This window comes from Sinohyriopsis cumingii, chromosome 4, assembly GCF_028554795.1.
Source record: "Sinohyriopsis cumingii isolate HCF-2022 chromosome 4, ASM2855479v2, whole genome shotgun sequence".
NCBI lineage: Eukaryota > Metazoa > Mollusca > Bivalvia > Unionida > Unionidae > Sinohyriopsis > Sinohyriopsis cumingii.
In genome coordinates, this window is record NC_142964.1 from 30201105 (window position 1) to 30224087 (window position 22983).

The 22983-nt window shown below is 35.4% G+C and overlaps 1 protein-coding gene across 3 annotated transcripts in view; it reads right to left on the bottom strand.

Annotated features, from left to right (window-relative positions):
* Positions 1–821: 821 nt before the first annotated feature.
* The window catches only part of LOC149800877 (zwei Ig domain protein zig-8-like), a 44915-nt gene continuing 22753 nt past the window's right edge, over positions 822–22983 (bottom strand). For 2 of the 3 annotated variants that reach the window (XM_089954898.1, XM_089954896.1), the window contains exons 3-7: positions 7557–7770; positions 6266–6286; positions 4546–4836; positions 1894–1917; positions 822–1485 (exon numbers count right to left, since the gene is read on the bottom strand). In XM_089954898.1, coding sequence (XP_089811024.1) covers positions 1370–1485; positions 1894–1917; positions 4546–4836; positions 6266–6286; positions 7557–7770 — 666 coding nt within the window. In that variant the 3' untranslated portion in view covers positions 822–1369. The remainder of the gene's footprint in view (positions 1486–1893; positions 1918–4545; positions 4837–6265; positions 6287–7556; positions 7771–22983) is intronic. The other variant, XM_089954897.1, reaches the window with a different exon arrangement.

Below are 22983 nucleotides of genomic sequence, written 5' to 3' on the forward strand. Positions count from 1 at the left end.
GGATCTGTGTTAGTTGCATATGGAGTGTATACAGTATATGAGGTAGTTTCAGTTTCAAAGAAATGTAACTGAATGTTTGTGGGCTATTGAATAGAATCAATTTTGCTTACAGCCATAGCTTATCAATCCAGTACAGCCATGGATCAATAAAACTGACAGAAAAATATAATTGAATATGCTGTAAGGCTGTCGTTTTACCATGTCAGCAGTGTTCTGAATATCACAAAAATGGAAGTCTGGACTTAAATACAGTCATGTTATTAGCCATAGGTTGAGTCTGACATTTGAACTGCCAACTGAGATGTCTTATGACCTGACTCATTGTAGAACTTAAATTGGTAACAGGTATTGCAACCTCTATTTACCATTTTAATCTAAGATATAAGCAGTGTGAGATGTCATGAATTAATTGAACTCTCTAAAGACATTTTTGGTAATGCTTTTGGGGTATTGCACACCAATTAGTATAACGGCTTATAAAATAAAAATAATTTGTAATGCAAAAACTACCGTATTGGTATTAAATATAAGGTAATATTTGTTTTTTTGTAGTTATATACTCGCATGAACAACTCCGTTGAATTCGTTTGCAAATATCCTACTTTTTTGATTTTGTGGTGTTTAGCATCTGACTGCATGACACATTCACTGTCCATTGCAAACAATAACCTAATATATAACATTTTAATTTCGGTTTGCAGTTTGAAATAACGAATATTATTATTTGACCACTATAGAGACCACAATTACTCCTACACATCATGGAAATTCTTGCAAAAAGTTATATATAAAAAAGACCATAAAATGCAACTAAAATGGCCTTCATGATTAATATCTTTATATCTCTGAAATGTCAACAATCATTACAAAGTATTACTAATGCGTGTGCACATAATGAACCACCTATAATGATGCCACTGCATACATAAAGATGAATGAGGTATTACTAATTAATGCTGACAAATTGTCCGTTTCCATTTCAACATGAGAAATATCCGAAGAGACCGTGAAAGCCTGAACACACTGGCTATTTAAGAGTCAACAACGTAACGTAACAGCAAGAATTCACAGCTATTGACCTGAATCAAGACCGAAGTTCTGACAAGAAAGACCCGTCATCCGAGTCAGCGCCGTTTCATGAAGATGATTCCTTCAGATACACACAATACAGCATCTAAGCATGCTGAATTATGTCCAAACATGTCTTCTTGGACTTCAATAAGTCGATTATGCAATATCCAGCAATGGCCTATATTATCTACACCTCGTGTATACCCAGTCCCTAAAGATAAGGCACTGTGTGGCCACATTTTCTTAGGTTGTTATTGTTTGTTGTATTTTCTTTTCTTTTTACATTAGTCGTACAACATCATACAAAAACTGCAGCTGCTGTCAGCATTGAAAGAAGGAACATCTTCCATGTCAGAGTTGGATTTGAATTTGATGAACCGGACATTAACTGTGAACTTTTATCACTGCCTGTACCTAAAAAATTAAAAACAAAAATTAATAAAATCAAAGTCAAATTTCATTGGGAAGAGTGTAATAAAGAAACCAACATTATATTTTCATCAGATAGTTTATTTCTTAAGAAATGGTGTAGGTTTGATAAATTTTCATATATTTTGAGAAAAATATTTAACACGAAACGGAATCGGGAAAACTTGCTTATCAGCAGTAACTTTGAAAGCACCCGGAAGAAAATAGGAAAGAAAAGAGAAACGAAATGATAAAATTAGTTAGAATTACAAGGTAACATATGCTTGCTATTTCGATTTATTGAATGGTAACAGGAAGCATGATATGCAGTTACAATATGTTTTGACACTTTTAGATATTGTAAGGAGTGCTATCTTATGTGACTAAGTGTATATTAGATCTTTCATTACATACCTCTTTTCACGTTAGAAGTTCCTGCTGGAAAGATACGAAAAACAATAACATATTTAATATAAACCGCAATTTTGGATTCTGAGCTGCAGAATTTGCAATAGACCCTTTACATGAAGTCGGATGGTAACATATTGGAATCATAGTGGTACAATTAAATTACCTTGATATTTGAGTTCATTTGTGCATCATTTGTTCGTACCACAGAGCCAACAATGTCATAGTACCTTCATATATTTTCTACCTCAATATTAATATCAAACGACCTTAAAAGAATAAACTGTATCAGCGACTAAGTTAAAATAAAAATAAAGAACCGTGATATGTCAATTACAAGAGTGTCATAAATGTTGCAATTCAAAAAGACTGAAATATACCTCAACAGTTTAGTATAAAAATTGAAAATTAAATAACTTTTTCCGAATAGTTTAGATCGTGCAATAAACAGCAACAATAAACACCACATTCCCTTACCCCTTTCGCATAACGTGTGATTCTATTTGTCGACAATTCGGAGACTTCCAGATGCCATTAAATCCTGCCTTAATGTAACTGTTACACAAAAGCGATCATAAAAAGAACTGGTAAGATGTGTTTAAAATCTATCATTGTCATCGTAATGCTATTATTTCAGTAGCATAATTAAATGCCTTATTTTGAAGTCAAACAAGAAAACAAAAACGTATTATGTCTGTTGTTCTGAATTGGATTTTTGGCCTGAACCCGAAACATCAGGTCTGCTTCGTACATGTGAGTATTGCAAAAACTGAGGATTTATATCGCTTTGACGTGAAATACTGTAAACCTGTTTTTTCTTCTCGCAAATTTATTTTCTTTGAGTTTGCGGGAGAGTTACGTTCATGAAATTAATTGACGTTGAATGCATATTTCAGTAGACGAGCAATTACAGGTCCGGGAAAATAAATAGTAGCAAAATTGTTTTAATCCGGAAACAGCAGACATTAGACCCGTTACAAGATAGGCTAATATCATCTCTTGTATTTTTCTCGTGGTCTCTCAGATTATAAATAACAAGCTATATGATTTGATACCTACGGTCAGTAAAATTGTTATTGATTTGGAAAAGTTGACTACAGGAGGCATATACATTTCTTTTTGGAACTTGAAATTGCAAATATCCGGTTTAAACTAAATTACAGTAAATCTGGAATATCGGCATCCAGTATTCATCCCTTCGCATTAACATCCCAACAATCTGAATGCTTAGTAGGGAAACTGACCCACTTTATGTAAAAACATTGATCGTCTAACCTAGCCCGAGTCAATCTATGTGACATCACACGGAATTCTAACCTAGCCCGAGTCAATTTGTATGACATCACACGGAAGTCTAACCTAGTCCGAGTCAATCTATGTGACATCACACGGAAACCTAACCTAGCCCGAGTCAATCTACTTGACATCACACGGAATTCTAACCTAGCCCGAGTCAATTTGTATGACATCACACGGAAGTCTAACCTAGTCCGAGTCAATCTATGTGACATCACACGGAAACCTAACCTAGCCCGAGTCAATTTGTGTGACATCACACGGAAGTCTAACCTAGCCCGAGTCAATCTTTGTGACATCACACGGAAGTCTAACCTAGTCCGAGTCAATCTACGTGACATCACATGGAAGTCTACCCGAGTCAATCTATGTGACATCAGACGGAATTTCCATTGGACATTCTGTGCTAAAAAAATAATTTTGTCAGCATCAAATGTTTTATTTAATCGAAAAGGACAGTTGCTGTTTTGATTAATTATTTGTAAAAAAAAGCTACTTTTAAATCTTAATGGTAATAGAACATGTGTCTGGGACTATTTTCACGCGCAACAAAATGTCGTAGAATAGTGTCCAGCTATTGCTCGCCAAAACTGTCACAAGCTGGACATTATTCAACTCGTTGCACACATTCAATATTAGGTCATTACCGATTTGAGATACTCTATTTATTACATTATTACTGCGTTATTTACATTGATGTGCCACTGTAATACTTTGCATATAAGCAACATGTGTAATAATACCTAATGACGTAACAAATCATCCCATAGGCCAGAAGGGCTAGTTAAATAAGCGTGTTTTGTCATGTGATAAATATGTGTTAATTTCAAATGAACGTTTATGAATGTTGTTAAATAATTTAAATCTTTTTCTCTCCAAGGCTAAAGAAAAAATGAAAGTATTCGACTCGATTCAGAAATTTCATTTGAAATAAGCGCAAATGAAGGAGCCTCTGCATAATGTGATACGTGTTTGTATTGAACAGTGTCCCGTATTGAAGAGATCTCTGAACTATTTTCTGTATCAGATCACGCTGCAATTTCCAGGCCTCATTTGAAAACATGCACTAATTTCTTTTCACATGCTTTCGCCAGAACGAAAAGATATTACATTCTGAGACTGCTTTTCGGTAGAAATCCACATATGTATTCACGATGCATGCCTGATGCAAAGGTTAGGTGGACGGACGGCGGACATCGTGCAGAGATGCGTGACAAAGGTTTTAAGTAACTGAATGACAATGGATATTTAACATGATTTAAATCTTAAGTGAAAGTTCAACAACCCCTACATGAACCAGGCAAATTCAAAAATGAAAACAGATATCAATTTACTAAAGATAGAAAATTTAGGAAGCCATACCATTCAATACATTTAGTTTCTTGCTTGAAATATGCAGATCTGAAGACCGACATATGTATGTCCCGTCGTCTTCCATAGTCGCTCTTTCAATTTCCAAGATGCTGGTAATACTTTTGGAGGAGAGGGATACCCTCTTGTAAATCTCTATCCCACTTTCAACATCAGATAACAACTTCTGGCCATTCCGAAACCAATCCATCTCCTCTGGTGGGTAGTTAATGCCCGTAGCATTGCACGTTAAAATAACTTTTTCACCTTTTTCCACAAACTCTGGACCACTCATTTGTACATCTGTAATTAATTATAGAATGTTAAATACAACTGAATTATGACTAAAATTTCCATGGCATGATTCTAAAACAGTTCTTCAATGTAGATAATGATACGTAAGGAAACGTTTCTTTATTCAGTAGAGAATTTAACCTACATAAACTATAAATTAAAACATTTGTGTCTCCTTAAACAAATAGAACGATATATAAACCTGCAGTCGCCTGGCAAACTTTTCAAGGTACAACAACAAACGCAACTAAAACTGCAATCTTATAATGTCTGCCATCTCGTGACTCTTGGATGTACATGTAAATGCGGTTGTTTTTGTTTCCTTTACGACTGTCGGATAAAGCACGTATTCTTGTACTGGTTTTAAAAACACATAAACCAAGTGCACGCGCTAGTCAAGCTGTTTCAACAAAACGATTATTTGCTCCTCCATTTAAAAAATGCATTTTTCGTTAAATTCAGCACTGTTTTGAAATATGCACTTCAAATTATGGTTTTAACTGTGCGATATATTTTGTTTCATACTATTTACAAAGACCTTTCAGTAGGGTGGATATTACATTTTTAACTACGTTACGAAAAAGGTACAATATATTTTAATAACAATAATATTGTCATAACATCTGCAAAGAAAATGAACGCTTGTATTCCATACATATAATGTGAGATGTTTTGTTCTTCTACGCAGAGAAATTTTGTACTAGGAGTCATCGGGTACTGAAAAGGTCTATGCACTAGATTTTGATCTTTTTACAACACGTGTTTAGAATTCCAGGCTGCAATTGTGCACAAGCGCTAATTTCTTTCTACATACTTTGTCTGCTCGAAACGACAATATTGTTTAGATCATTTTTCAGAAGAAATCCACAGTTACTTAGCTGATGCAAATGTTATACTAAAGTTACATTCAACTAAATTCGTGTTTTAGAAAAATCTTTTAAATAAAACCGGCGGGGAGTCGAGTAGAGTTGCATGAATAAAGGGTCTTATACGTTCAATGATAAAGCCGTTTGTATACGATTTAACAAAAACATACAAACATTATCAAGTTCGAATACGTGTGGACCCAGGAAAGAACTGTAATTAACTTTACATATTACATCGTAGCACAAGATGAAATTTAAGCAAATAAACAATTATTACTAGCAAAAACAACCATTACATTTTAAAACAGAATCTCAAATCAAAATACTTTTTATTGATATTTACAAACTGGATTTTAATTTATATGTATTTATTTTTTATTTACAAACCGTTCCTGGCCACCGCTTATCAAAAACCTTGCAATACCTGTACAACTGAAATGATAAATTATCGAACGAAACGTGTTTGTGTGTGTGGGTGGGTGTGTGTGTGTGTGTGTGTGTGCGTCTGTATATTAAAGAAAGAGAGGAATGTTTATTTGAAGATGACATTATGAGCATTACCATATACTTACGCGGTGATCTGCTTTTCCATTCTAAAAGAGAAAGAATTGGTGACAATTAGAGTGATAATGACAAGGTTTAACTGTCTTGTAAACGAGATGGGAAAGGGAAGAGGCAAATTCTCCCCAAGGAGCTTTAAATGGCTTTTAATTAGAACCATCATCATTTATCTTACAGAATATATCGTGCTTTTGGGCAATGGTTTCTTTTTAATATGTCGAAGCTATTTAAAGAAATACGAGCCTCTAAGACTAAACTCCAGCCGATATTTAAAGTAACTACTTCACTGTCTTTGGTGCGTTGTCGTTTCGCGAAGAACCGATTATAGTAAAACTGCCGGCAAAATCTTACTGGCATCCGGACGAATTTTAAAAAATAAGTCTCATTCGAGCAAAGGAGTTTCCTCAAACTGTACTGATAGCTATGTTTTTGTACAGCTATATAGCGCGTCAAAGACACCGAATAATTTGTTGTTTACCTAACCTGGTGTATTTTTGGCTGTGTCACTGATGTTTCTTAAACACTTTGACCAGTTCACTGATGTTTCTTAAACACTTTGACCAGTTATTACAATCACCTGAAGCTAGGATTGTGAGATTGATAATAAGAACATCTGCTGTGAGCTAACATAATTGTAAATTTAGCTTGAAAAAATGCCCCGACAAAGCAAGGGGGTATCTAGTATTTTGGGTGCGTTTAAACACGAAAAACAGAGCCACTCTTGCTGTTTTAAGTGCACCGAATGTACTCGCTTAAAAGTCGAGTCAAACTGCACCTTCCAATGATCACGATATGTCGTAGCATAATGCGCCTGCAGATCAGGGTCTATGTTGTTTTGTTCTACTTATTACTTCTAACAAACAGCACTGACCCAGATCTGCCGGCACATTATGCCACGGCAGATAAGGGTCTGTGGAGTTTGCAGTTGGACTCGTCTTATAAGCTATTCAGGACGTTAGATAAAAGATTATCGAATGAGTTTAAAGACTTCTCTTAAATCAACAAGGGGAATCAAGACACAGCTTAGGGTTAAAACTGAGATGGAATTGTTTGTGTTTTAGCGTCGAAACAATCTTACAGGCAATTATCATGGATAACTTGATAAAAAAATATTTATCTGATAGACTATATTATATCCAATGAAAATTACCAAAAAATGTAAGAACAAAATTACTTTCCTATTAAACCTTTGTTTTAAAATACATTTTGCATGTAATAGGAACATTATATATATAGTTTTTTTTTAATAAAAAAATCTCTAATAGGTTTTTGTCCAAACAAATTGCAAAATAAACTATTTACCTTCTACTTTTAGAGTAATTAACCTTCGAATAGTTCTGTCTGTTGAGCTAACTTGACATTCGTATGTTCCCTCGTCTTCCAGCTGAACATTTTTGATCAGCAAATTCCATTGGTCCTTGTATGGTACATGATTAACTTGAAATCGATCATCAGCAATGTATGTCATCGCACCAATCGTAATAGGAGCCTGTTCGTTGGCTCTACGCCATATCACCTGAAAATTACAATACATATTACAGTTCATCATTTTATATTTTAAATAGATTATATTCATTGAATTAAGTGACAACAATCTGAAACAAGAGTTCCTTGAAAGGACTAATGCTCTACTGGGCGAAAGAAAATCTGATGAGTTCAAGATAAGACCATTTCTTCCTTTTAACTGCTGAATGTTAAACCGATCTAGGATATTCTTTAGTTTTAGCGATAAAAAGATTTTAAAATTGGCTGCTGGTGTGGACGTATTAGATGTGAGATTGGCCCCAGGTTCATTCAGGACAAAGCAGACACCATTAGGAATGCTTTAGTGAGAAATCCATGTCATAATGATCATACATTCATAGGCAGTATTTGCAATAATATTTTTAAGACAGCCCTTGTGAACGAATGGAACCATTTTGATTAAGGTCCAACTAGGTATCATAAGAAGTTTATTGGTGAAAACCCCATGTAGATATGACCATCCTTCTGAAGAGGAGCTGAGATAATTATTTTTTAAGATAAACGCCATTGTGGCTTTATTGATTGTTAATCGTTTTCATATAGACCAGTTAGATACCAGAAGAACTCATATGATGAAAATTGCATGTGAAAATGACTTGCCATTTAAGACGATTAGCGAAAACAAGATTTTCAAGATAACCACGTATAGGATCAGCAATATTTTAATTTAGGACAACAAAATATTATGAAAGGTGTTTCAGTGATAAATCTCATGATGACGTGAGCATTGTTTCAAGATATGTAGTGATAACAAGATTAGTATCTGAGATTTGTGACAGCCATATTAGACACCAGAACCACACCATTTTCATTTAGGACTAACTCGACGTCATAAGAAGTCTACTGGGCGAAACACCACGTCATTATGACTTACAGCACAGGTGGAGTAGTGATAATACGGTTTCCAAGATGGTCGCCATGGTGATCATGCTGGACAAAACATTGACCTCATTTTCATTTCTAATCAAGTAGACATCATAAAAAGTCGTTACTGAAAACTCAATGTTGATGAAACTGTCCATTCAGGAGGAATAACAGTAATACAATTCCAAGATGGCCACTGTTAGACGGCCATGCTGGAAGTCAGACCGGCACCATTTTCATTTATGACTAACTGGACATCATACAAAGACTTCTGGTGAACACCCCTTGTCAATATGATTATCTGCTCTGGAGGAGATGCGATTACAATATTTTCCAGAAGGATATCGTGGCAGCCATTTTGCAGGACAGATATTCCCATAATTCCTGCGAGATGTGAAACCTAAGGTATTTTGTTAGAAAAGTTTGTTAAAGTAGTTTGTATGGCACTAGAAAATATATTCTTCGCTGGCAGGAATAAAATATCATATTTATAAATTATCAATATAATTTCCCGGATCTTTTCCAATCTATGGAGTGCACTTTTTTCTCATGCAGTGTGTCATTCAAATATTTTAGTTATCTTTGTCAGTAAAGGTTATGTAGCAATCGAAAATTTAAAAAAGAGACTTCACAAGAAAAGGCCAGCTTAATTTATAATTTATTTGATTTAAAATTGTCCTACACTAATATGTCATCAGTAAAGATTATGGACTGAGCAGGCATAAAAAAATTGCAGATCACTATGTTGTAAAATTAGGGATCATGTGCAGGTGGAAATATAATGATGGCTAGTTGTAATTACAGCAATAGATAATCCAAACATAGTTGCATTCATATGTAAATATCTAACTACATACATATGCAACATGTAAGTTGGGAACCACGAAAACATTTGTACAATGTTATTTCTGAGCATACTATATATACACCACAGTACACAGCAAAGAAATTAGGGATTAACTATTCCATATTTGGTGTAGGTTCCTGGGATTTTGGGGCTGAATTTACAGTTCTCAAATATCTGGAATAACAGTAACTTGCTCTGATGTATAGCAATATGACATCATTTTAAAATTATTTTGAGATGAAAGACAGAAAATATATCGCATCGTATGGTAATCGTAGTTCCCTCCTCCAAACGTTAAAGGATCAGAACCTTTATAGTACATACATTTGCTACGTGTATGTTGATTTTTTTTTCCAACTAAAAACTAATTTAAATGGGATGACTAAACTAACACAACTGCTGACAGCTTGTATAAGACAGTGAGTTGACAAAAGAGAGCTTGTCGGCAAAAATAGCAAGCGTAGACACTACAGCCTACGATTTTGTTAACTACTACATTGATATAATAGGCAGGGAAACGTTGAGTGGGATGCCAAAACCCGGGCAAAATATTTATCAGAGAGGGATAGTAAGCATTAACACACTGACTCAACAAAAGGGAAAATATTTAGCAGAATGAAGAAATTATATAAATGTCAAACTGAAAACAACTCTTCTGAAAAAAGTAAGATGTTTCTAGATCGTACAAAGGTATATACGTACTTAACACATACACATACGCAAATAAAGAACCAAACTGATGACATTGTTGTGTGGTTTTGATAAATCCAACTTTATTTCCAACGTTGGATTTTTGGCCCGAATAGTCTTCGGAATATCCCATTTAGCCACTAAACTAGCATAGGTGACACGTATCAAACATGCGATTCATGGTTCATAATTCTAATAATATTTATTAATATTCAAAATTAATATTGTGAAAAATACAAATGTTTAGTAAAATGATACAAATAAAGTTTGAATTTATTTTTCACGAAAAATGAAAACCTTATTTTAATATCATTAAATTCGTGACAAGAATTTACGTAATTTCCTTACTGACGGAAACTTACCGAATTACCAGCATAGTGAAAAGGGACCTTACCGCGTACTATTTCTCTGTCTGTCTGTCTCTGTCTCTCTATATATAAATACATACTTACATACTTATACATACATATACATACATACATACATACATACATACATGGTTGGTTGATTTTTAAGGGCACCTTCAGCACATATTTGGCGACGTCAAGGCAAGAAAATCTGTGCTAAATGTCTTTCCCAATAACACTGCTGTGGCTTGAGCATTTATAGAACCCATGACCTTTAAATTACGCGCCCAATACTCAACTGACTGAGGTACCTTGGGCCCCTCATACATACATCGTTGTACACAAATGTGCATCCAGATACACACAGTTGCATGGATAATTCCATGGTCATAGATAATCTTACATGGATCAATAGGTACACTCTAGTTGAAAAGGGTGATTCCTTATGGTTGAAAAGTCACATCAAAAATAATATAAAGAAGCGATAATTCAGGCTATCTCCATTTGACTTAAATAGCATTATACGATGACAAGAAATCCAGCTACTCTGTTATATTAACAGAAAATTGCCAGCTCATGTAATTACAGGTAATTTCAACTGTAATTAGAGGTAATTTCAAACCAATTCATACACGAAATTATATTTTCAGACAATTCTTGATTTTTTAATAATAATAAAATTGGGACGTCCTTGTAATTAGGTACATGACACTTACACCTGATGAAAATTTAATCACTCCCATAATTAAAGTAGTTTTTCGGCTACACTATATTCCTCAATATGGTTTCTAATCATTTTGAACCTACTCTGCATAAGATGATCTTGTGACACTTACAGCTTATTGATGACACCTCATAAAACTGTTTATGTAGGAAAATCGAATATGGAACAATCGTTACAGTAAATAGTAACATTACTTTATCTCGGGAGAGATCTAAAATACTTTCACCATGCCAGTTTATCAAATTATCGCTATGTTTTTAAACTCTTCACTTTCTATTATCTGAAATGGGAGTGGGTGGGAGGAATAATCAGATAATGACTGCGACAAAATTTAGATTGTTAATCTATTTGTTCTGCATTTAAAACATACAGATTGTCACAAGCTGTTTTGAACTCTGCATTTGGTTCATGTGAACCAATTATTGCGTTCTAAATGTTGGTGAACTAAAACTTAACATGAAAATAATTGTTGTTGTTGTGGGTTTAAAGGCATTTCTAAGCGCATGACAGACTATACATGGCGGCCAATACATTTGGTGGAGGACGAACCCTGGAAAACTCTGGGAAGAATACCGAAATACGTGAATTAAAGTGATTGACAATGGATGCAGAAATATTACGACATAAATCTAGCATTCAATATATTATATTTGCATTCGACAAGGGGTTAAACCAAGTTCTCTTTTTTTCCGTCTGCATGTTGGTATGTCTGCCTGTCATTTCCATTGTAGCACTATCGTCAGAATATGAATACCGTTAGTATCTGATATCTTTTAAGACTCTCGCTGACATAGAATTCATCCTCTCAGTTGTAAAGAAATAACAGAAGTTTATTAAAAGCATTTTGCTCTGAATGGACTTAACATTCAGTCTAGTACCATGTATTTGTATTTACATTCAGAAACTGAGCATATGAAGTCTGAATTACAACGCAAATAGTTCAGATAAAACTGAATTTTAGAGTCAATGTTTTGTCGCGACTTATTGGTGTCGGATTCAGAGTGAAATATTTAGCCGGAAGGCAGTCATGCGATAGTGTTGAGCATTGTCACGCACGTGTGCTCCCTTCGAAACATTCGACGGGATCAAAGTCAAATAATTTCAGATCGAATTGCTTTGTACACAGAATTTAAGTTTACAAAAATGCTTTATCTCAAAGGCATCGATCGGCCCCATGAAGTGTCCCAGTTAACGATTTATCCAACAAAGTCAGGTCGTGTGGTTAAAATGAGTTGATACAATCGACAGTGAGCGGAAAATTTGGAAGTGTGTATACTTTAGGACTTAGGATGATTTACTCTCTCTCTCTCTCCCTCTCTCTCTCTGTATATTTAGCGTACGGTATTAACTTAAATAACCATGTAACCAATAGCGGTTCACTGTATTTGACGAAATGTAGTTATTACACAAGCCAAATAAAATTGTGTCTGTTCGTTTAATTCTTGGATTAAAATTGACCCATGTCGATCAACCCAAATTCGACTGGGAAGATCAGATTCGATGTGTTTGCATTGTGTGTGTGTCCCAAAACAAAAACGTGTATATTGTTACCTTCTTCTAATGTCATGCTATATGTGAATAAATGTGACGTGTAATCAATCTTTCTGATGTAATGTAGAGAGTGGTTATTGATACATTGTATGACGTACTAGTTACATATTGTAAGGGGTGAATCCATTGCTCTTTAACCCTGGCATCATTGGAGTTCTGGAGGAAACAAATTGTGAAGTCATGAAAAAAACGTAGTAGTACGGAGATGCAGTTTAAAGCAAGTACTGATCTGACACAAACCCACTTATGGCGGGATGCGACAACTCGAAAAATATAAAGGCTATATTGATAGTAATATCAGGCAGTACATTTGTACACCAACTAACCTTCGTAACATGTCCTGATAAGAGTCATCAAAAAAAAAAAAAATTAGAAAATTATCAGCACAAGTACAACACAACAAGCACTAGTATATGCAAACGACAACATTGCAATACAAAAAGTCAATATTAACTGGTGTAGAACATATTATGCCTTACAAATTGATCATCTCATGCTTATCAAGACATGGAATAGTAAATTATGACATCAATATTCAAATGCCATTGCATTATTTATCGTGATCTGTGTCTCCTTCATCGAGGCATACCCATATCATTATACACGTACCATATGTTGTATCACGCAGAGCATGCGCGTAGAAGTTACACTGTTTAAACATGTTTTGTTGCCATAAATTGTCGGGCTTCAAGTTTTCACAACTCAGAATAATCCATTATACAATCGATACGATATTTACATGGACGGAGGTACTAAATTTACATATTTTCATACAATTATTTGTAAACATACGCAATTAAGGGAAAATATGCATGTTTGTGTGTGTGTGTGTGTGTGTGTGTGTGTGTGTGAGAGAGAGAGAGAGAGAGAGAGAGATTAATGGAATAGGTAATGATCCTGGCAGAAATTTTACAAAGAGTACGTACACCAAAAGGAATACGGTGGCTAAAAAAGTGAACAGTAATGGCAGTAATTAACTGAGTAGAGAAATCAAACTCTAAAGAATCCATAATTATATAAAGCGTTTCGTGTCCTTTTAATATCGGTTTGGAAAAAGTCGAATAGGTGATTATTTACGTTCACTGTATAATCAAATGATCCGTATAACAAAGTAGACCAATCACAATTCTCTGTCCTTATTGTAGTTTCCCTGATTCAAGAGTTTGCAGTCGAACATCCATCCTATACAACTTTTGCATATTCAAATAAGGGGCAAATGCATTTAAAATATATCCTTTCTAACGTCTATCGGTTAAATTTATAATTTAGCATTTTCCAGGCATTTAACATTGTTGAGGTCGACATAAAATATGTTAATCAATATGTCTGGTCCAGTTACCTAGGAATGCTCCCGTGGCCTAAATGGTTAGAATATCCTTACTGGATGCGGGAGTTCGCAGGTTCGAACCCCGGCCAAGTAAAACCAAAAACTTATAACAATGGTACAAGCAGCTGCCTCGCTTGGCGCTCAGCATTGAGGTTAGTGCTAGGACTGGTCGGCCTGGTGACAAGATAATTTGACTAGGTGGGACATCATGCTACATGTCAGCGGCATGACACCCCAGTGCTAGACATCACTATAAACTGTAACAATGCAGAAATCGTAACGATGACTGAGAAATTATTAAAGATACGTTCAAAATCCAAACCGCATACAGACACACACATTGACTGAATTTATTTATTACGGCATATCAGAACGATTGGGCTATTTAGCGCCGCATAAAAGGTTATATGTAAGATCATTTATAAATGGTAAAAGTTTTCGTATCGAACAGCGATATAAAACCAAAGAGTTGAAGGTAAAACGACAAGATGGTAACGGTAAACTAATAAACGCAAGCGTGTAACTTCCTCTTGTTTTTCAAATAATTTGAATATTCCTTTTATTCATCTGTACTGATTATTAAATCTTTTTAAGAGGCTTATTTTTTTCCTTCGTCTTTAACATGTGTCGGTAGCTGAAAGCCATTTTTAACGTGGCAGGTGATAGTTTCGTAAATTGGCCGATGTCACATTTCTTATTTTAAGGCTATAGTGTGACATTTTCAGCTATTATTGTTTACTAAAGATCTGAATATATTTGTGAACTAGGCTTGTATTTTTTTTTAGACTGATGTGAGGCATGTACACCTCCCACAGTTACTCTGCAGTATGTAGATAGCGAAATACCAATAGTCAGCTAGGAATAAGAGCTAGCCCCCACCCCCACCCGCCCCAGCAGTAAACACGGTTGGTTCAGGGCAAGTAGAATATCTCAAAAACAGCTTGGATGACAACGATTCCCAATTGCATCCGCCTGTTTAGTAGACAATGTTTTGCAGAATTATTACCAATGAAAAGGGCTTGTATTTGAACTATGAGCATCATATAGTGTCAAAATGACCCTCGGAAGTGAAAATAAAAGGTATAAATTTAGGGTTGGGGTCCATAAACCCTTTTTGCTATGAACTGCCATTGACTTCTCTGGTCATGTGAATAATATTCTTCTGCTTCGTTTTAATATAATTATCCAAAATATGGACCATTTTGACCTCACTTGTGTATTTTAATTTTTATGATTTGTTATACTTGGCCGGGAGAATGCGGCATTACATATGTGCAAAAGAACTGTCCCTTGCACCTAAAAAATTCTACAATCAACAGTTTGATCATGCAGACGCTTACCATGAAAAGATATGTAGAGTTTAAAGCGTCTGATGTACTATTGTGAAGATAGTTTGGTTCCCTGATTACTTCCACAAAAGCTAATAAGAAACACGGATCCAAATCAAACACGGACGAGCCAATTATCCGGATAGTACTGCATCAATCATGTTGCTAAAGTTTTTCTTTTTATTCCGTAAATCCGTATTGTAAAGGTCATTTATGTAAAACTTAGAACAAAATCGTGTGCTCAGGGACATATTAAATAGTGGATAACTATGGATACGTCCATTACTTGGAGCATGTCGTGATTTATTTTATCCCGGTTACATGCTTTTTGTGGGTATGGTGCTGATTATACCACATTGCTTTAGATAACGTAGGTTTTGAGCACTGGGTGAACGTTTCTTTTACATTTTACAAAATTAATAACTGGATATGATAAAATGACAGAATGGGAGTTTAAATCGACAAGTGTGCAGAATATACAGGTGTTTGAAAGCAAACAACTATGTAGTGTGCTGACAGTTATGAGTCATCTCTTTTGCTTAAAGCTGTTTATAACACTGGGTAAATTATAAGTACATTTAGCAACACTCAACATCATTTGCAGCGCAGATTATGGTTTATACAACAATTGCAGATAAGACAGTATGGAGCGCATTAATGAGAGCGGCCATCTATTCATACATTTGATTCGAAGTAATCGTATATTTGATGCGAAGTAACCGTATATTTGATGTGAAGTAATCGTACATTTGATGCGAAGTAACCATATATTTGATGCAAAGTAACCGTATATTTGATGCGAAGTAATCGTATATTTGGTGCGAAGTAACCATATTTTTGATGCAAAGTAACCTATATTTGATGCGAAGAAACCGTATAATTGATGCGAAGTAACCGTATATTTGATTCGAAGTAACCGTATATTTGATGCGAAGTAACCGTATAACTGATGCGAAGTAACCGTATTTTTGATGTGAAGTAACCGTATATTTGATGCGAAGAAACCGTATTTTTGATGTAGTAACCGTATATTTGATGCGAAGCAACCGTATATTAGATGCGTAGTGATTGCATATTTCATGCGAAGTAACCGTATATTTGATGCGAAGCAATCATATATTTGATGCGAAATAACCGCATATTTGACGCGAAGTAACCGTATATATGATACAAATGAACTGCTCATGCTAATGATTAGAGTATAAGGCTTAAACCACGTTATCGTTATGGCATCAATGACTGCTTGATTTAAAGAGTCTGGTTAATCAGCCCTAGGGATGGCGACAATAGTGGCTGGTGAGAGGTACCTATTATTGGGAAACTAAAAGGCAGAACACAAACGGTGAGATGTTCCTGGAACTGTTGAGGAAATAAAATAATCAGAACGACCAAGAACATTGTCACAACGCATGAGGTTTGTCTAAAGACTAAAATATGAAAAGTTGAAGTGAATAAAAAAAGACTTTCCGCATCTATAAATACGAGGTAAATATATTGACATATGTATTGATAAACGAAATATAAAACAGTTAAATATATATTTAAAAAACTAAAGAAAAGGTGAATAAAGCAAATGATACATAGGAAAAGACATTTAACCGTACGAATACATGAATAGCATTTAAAAGCTTTACTCACATATAAATAATTCAAATGATGTCGAGTGACGATTGTAACTAGGCTAGGGAAGTCATAGAATATTTTTACCTCACAACATTTCGTGATCTACATGACTGACAACATTTGATCATTTACATGACTGACAGTATTTGGTGATCTACATGACCGACAACATTTGGTGATCTACATGACTGACAATATTTGGTGATCTACATGACTGACAACATTTGGTGATCTATATGACTGACAGTATTTGGTGATCTATATGACTGAAAACATTTGATGATCTACATGACTGACAACATTTCGTGATCAACATGACTGACAACATTTGGTGATCTACATCACTGACAATATTTGGTGATGTACTTTGGTGACTATTAATGAACAAAATATACTGATACTATAAAACAATTTTGAGACGTTTAGGAAATTCTGCGTGAAAAATTGCAGACAAGATCCTGGTCATTCTGCACATAGAACAGATCACACAGCTTCATCAAAAGGTATCGGGTATTGTATTAGAACTGATTAGAACAGATCACACAGCTTCATCAAAAGGTATCGGGAGTTGTATTAGAACTGATTAGAATAGATCACACAGCTTCATCAAAAGGTATCGGGTATTGTATTAGAACTGACTAGAATAGATCACACAGCTTCATCAAAAGGTATCGGGTATTGTATTAGAACTGATTAGAACAGATCACACGGCTTCATCAAAAGGTATCGGGTGTTGTATTAGAATTGATTAGAACAGATCACACGGCTTCATCAAAAGGTATCGGGTGTTGTATTAGAACTGATTAGAACAGATCACACAGCTTCGTCAAAAGGTATCGGGTGTTGTATTAGAACTGATTAGAACAGAACACACTGCTTCATCAAAAGGTATCGGGTGTTGTATTAGAACTGATTAGAATAGATCACATGGCTTCATCAAAAGGTATCGAGTATTGTATTAGAATTGATTAGAATAGATCACACGGCTTCATCAAAAGGCATTGGGTATTGTATTAGAACTGATTAGAATAGATCACACGGTTTCATCAAAAGGTATCGGGTGGTGTATTAGAACTGATTAGAATAGATCACACGGCTTCATCAAAAGGTATCGGGTGTTGTATTAGAACTCATTAGAATAGATCACACAGCTTCATCAAAAGGTATCGGGTATTGTATTAGAACTGATTAGAAAAGATCACACAGCTTCATCAAAAGGTATCGGGTGTTGTATTAGAACTGATTAGAATAGATCACACGGCTTCATCAAAAGGTATCGGGTGTTGTATTAGAACTGATTAGAATAGATCACACAGCTTCATCAAAAGACATCGGGAGTTGTATTAGAACTGATTAAAATCGATCACACAGCTTCATCAAAAGGTATCGGCTATTGTATTAGAACTGATTAGAATCGATCACACGGCTTCATCAAAAGGCATTGGGTATTGTATTAGATCTGATTAAAATAGATCACACGACTTTATCAAAAGTTATCGGGTGTTGTATTAGAACTGATTGCAATAGATCACACAGCTTCATCAAAAGGCATCGGGTGTTGTATTAGAACTGATTAGTACAGATCACAGAACTTCATCAAAAGGTATAGGGTATTGTATTAGAACTGATTAGAACAGATCACACGGCTTCATCAAAAGGTATCGGGCGTTGTATTAGAACTGATTAGAACAGATCACACGGCTTCATGAAAAGGCATTGGGTATTGTATTAGAACTGATTAGAATAGATCACACAGCTTCATCAAAAGGCATCGGGTATTGTATTAGAACTGATTAGAATAGATCACACGGCTTCATCAAAAGGTATCGGGTGTTGTATTAAAACTGATTAGAACAGATCACACAGCTTCATCAAAAGGAATCGGGTATTGCATTAGAACTGATTAGAACAGATCACACGGCTTCATCAAAAGGTATCGGGTGTTGTATTAGAACTGATTAGAATAGATCACACAGCTTCATCAAAAGACATCGGGTGTTGTATTAGAACTGATTAAAATCGATCACACAGCTTCATCAAAAGGTATCGGCTATTGTATTAGAACAGATTAGAATCGATCACACGGCTTCATCAAAAGGCATCGGGTATTGTATTAGATCTGATTAAAATAGATCACACGGCTTTATCAAAAGTTATCGGGTGTTGTATTAGAACTGATTGCAACAGATCACACAGCTTCATCAAAAGGCATCGGGTGTTGTATTAGAACTGATTATAATAGATCACACGGCTTCATCAAAAGGTATCGGGTGTTGTATTAGAACTGATTAGAATAGATCACACAGCTTCATCAAAAGGCATCGGGTGTTGTATTAGAACTGATTAGAATAGATGACACAGCTTCATCAAAAGGTATCGGGTATTGTATTAGAACTGATTAGAATAGATCACACAGCTTCATCAAAAGGTATCGGGTGTTGTATTAGAACTGATTAGAACAGATCACACGGTTTCATCAAAAGGTATCGGGTATTGTATTAGAACTGATTAGAACAGATCACACGGCTTCATCAAAAGGTATCTGGTGTTGTATTAGAATTGATTAGAACAGATCACATGGCTTCATCAAAAGGTATCGGGTGTTGTATTAGAACTGATTAGAACAGATCACACAGCTTCGTCAAAAGGTATCGGGTGTTGTATTAGAACTGATTAGAAAAGATTACACAGCTTCATCAAAAGGTATCGGGTGTTGTATTAGAACTGATTAGAATAGATCACACAGCTTCATCAAAAGGTATCGGGTGTTGTATTAGAACTGATTAGTACAGATCACAGAGCATCATCAAAAGGTATAGGGTATTGTATTAGAACTGATTAGAACAGATCACACGGCTTCATCAAAAGGTATCGGGTGGTGTATTAGAACTGATTAGAATAGATCACACGGCTTCATCAAAAGGTGTCGGGTGTTGTATTAGAACTGATTAGAATAGATCACACAGCTTCATCAAAAGGTATCGGGTATTGTATTAGAACTGATTAGAAAAGATCACACAGCTTCATCAAAAGGTATCGGGTGTTGTATTAGAACTGATTAGTACAGATCACAGAGCTTCATCAAAAGGTATAGGGTATTGTATTAGAACTGATTAGAACAGATCACACGGCTTCATCAAAAGGTATCGGGTGTTGTATTAGAACTGATTAGAACAGATCACACGGTTTCATCAAAAGGTATTGGGTATTGTATTAGAATTGATTTGAATAGATCACACGGCTTCATCAAAAGGCATCGGGTATTGTATTAGAACTGATTAGAATAGATCACACGGCTTCATCAAAAGGTATCGGGTGTTGTATTAGAACTGATTAGAACAGATCACACAGCTTCATCAAAAGGAATCGGGTATTGCATTAGAACTGATTAGAACAGATCACACGGCTTCATCAAAAGGTATCGGGTGTTGTATTAGAACTGATTAGAATAGATCACACAGCTTCATCAAAAGACATCGGGTGTTGTATTAGAACTGATTAAAATCAATCACACAGCTTCATCAAAAGGTATCGGCGATTGTATTAGAACTGATTAGAATCGATCATACGGCTTCATCAAAAGGCATCGGGTATTGTATTAGATCTGATTAAAATAGATCACACGGCTTTATGAAAAGTTATCGGGTGTTGTATTAGAACTGATTGCAATAGATCACACAGCTTCATCAAAAGGCATCGGGTGTTGTATTAGAACTGATTAGAATAGATGACACAGCTTCATCAAAAGGTATCGGGTGTTGTATTAGAACTGATTAGTACAGATCACAGAACTTCATCAAAAGGTATAGGCTATTGTATTAGAACTGATTAGAACAGATCACACGGCTTCATCAAAAGGTATCGGGCGTTGTATTAGAACTGATTAGAACAGATCACACGGCTTCATGAAAAGGCATCGGGTATTGTATTAGAACTGATTAGAATAGATCACACAGCTTCATCAAAAGGCATCGGGTATTGTATTAGAACTGATTAGAACAGATCACACAGCTTCATCAAAAGGCATCGGGTGTTGTATTAAAACTGATTAGAACAGATCACACAGCTTCATCAAAAGGAATCGGGTATTGCATTAGAACTGATTAGAACAGATCACACGGCTTCATCAAAAGCTATCGGGTGTTGTATTAGAACTGATTAGAATAGATCACACAGCTTCATCAAAAGACATCGGGTGTTGTATTAGAACTGATTAAAATCGATCACACAGCTTCATCAAAAGGTATCGGCTATTGTATTAGAACAGATTAGAATCGATCACACGGCTTCATCAAAAGGCATCGGGTATTGTATTAGATCTGATTAAAATAGATCACACGGCTTTATCAAAAGTTATCGGGTGTTGTATTAGAACTGATTGCAACAGATCACACAGCTTCATCAAAAGGCATCGGGTGTTGTATTAGAACTGATTATAATAGATCACACGGCTTCATCAAAAGGTATCGGGTGTTGTATTAGAACTGATTAGAATAGATGACACAGCTTCATCAAAAGGCATCGGGTGTTCTATTAGAACTGATTAGAATAGATGACACAGCTTCATCAAAAGGTATCGGGTATTATATTAGAACTGATTAGAATAGATCACACAGCTTCATCAAAAGGTATCGGGTGTTGTATTAGAACTGATTAGAACAGATCACACGGTTTCATCAAAAGGTATCGGGTATTGTATTAGAACTGATTAGAACAGATCACACGGCTTCATCAAAAGGTATCGGGTGTTGTATTAGAATTGATTAGAACAGATCACATGGCTTCATCAAAAGGTATCGGGTGTTGTATTAGAACTGATTAGAATAGATCACACAGCTTCGTCAAAAGGTATCGGGTGTTGTATTAGAACTGATTAGAACAGATCACACTGCTTCATCAGAAGGTATCGGGTGTTGTATTAGAACTGATTAGAATAGATCACACGGCTTCATGAAAAGGCATTGGGTATTGTATTAGAACTGATTAGAATAGATCACACAGCTTCATCAAAAGGCATTGGGTATTGTATTAGAACTGATTAGAATAGATCACACGGTTTCATCAAAAGGTATCGGGTGTTGTATTAGAACTGATTAGAATAGATCACACAGCTTCATCAAAAGGTATCGGGTATTGTATTAGAACTGATTAGAAAAGATTACACAGCTTCATCAAAAGGTATCGGGTGTTGTATTAGAACTGATTAGAATAGATCACACAGCTTCATCAAAAGGTATCGGGTGTTGTATTAGAACTGATTAGTACAGATCACAGAGCATCATCAAAAGGTATAGGGTATTGTATTAGAACTGATTAGAACAGATCACACGGCTTCATCAAAAGGTGTCGGGTGTTGTATTAGAACTGATTAGAATAGATCACACAGCTTCATCAAAAGGTATCGGGTATTGTATTAGAACTGATTAGAATAGATCACACAGCTTCATCAAAAGGTATCGGGTGTTGTATTAGAACTGATTAGAAAAGATCACACAGCTTCATCAAAAGGTATCGGGTGTTGTATTAGAACTGATTAGTACAGATCACAGAGCTTCATCAAAAGGTATAGGGTATTGTATTAGAACTGATTAGAACAGATCACACGGCTTCATCAAAAGGTATCGGGTGTTGTATTAGAACTGATTAGAACAGATCACACGGTTTCATCAAAAGGTATTGGGTATTGTATTAGAATTGATTTGAATAGATCACACGGCTTCATCAAAAGGCATCGGGTATTGTATTAGAACTGATTAGAATAGATCACACGGCTTCATCAAAAGGTATCGGGTGTTGTATTAGAGCTGATTAGAACAGATCACACAGCTTCATCAAAAGGAATCGGGTATTGCATTAGAACTGATTAGAACAGATCACACGGCTTCATCAAAAGGTATCGGGTGT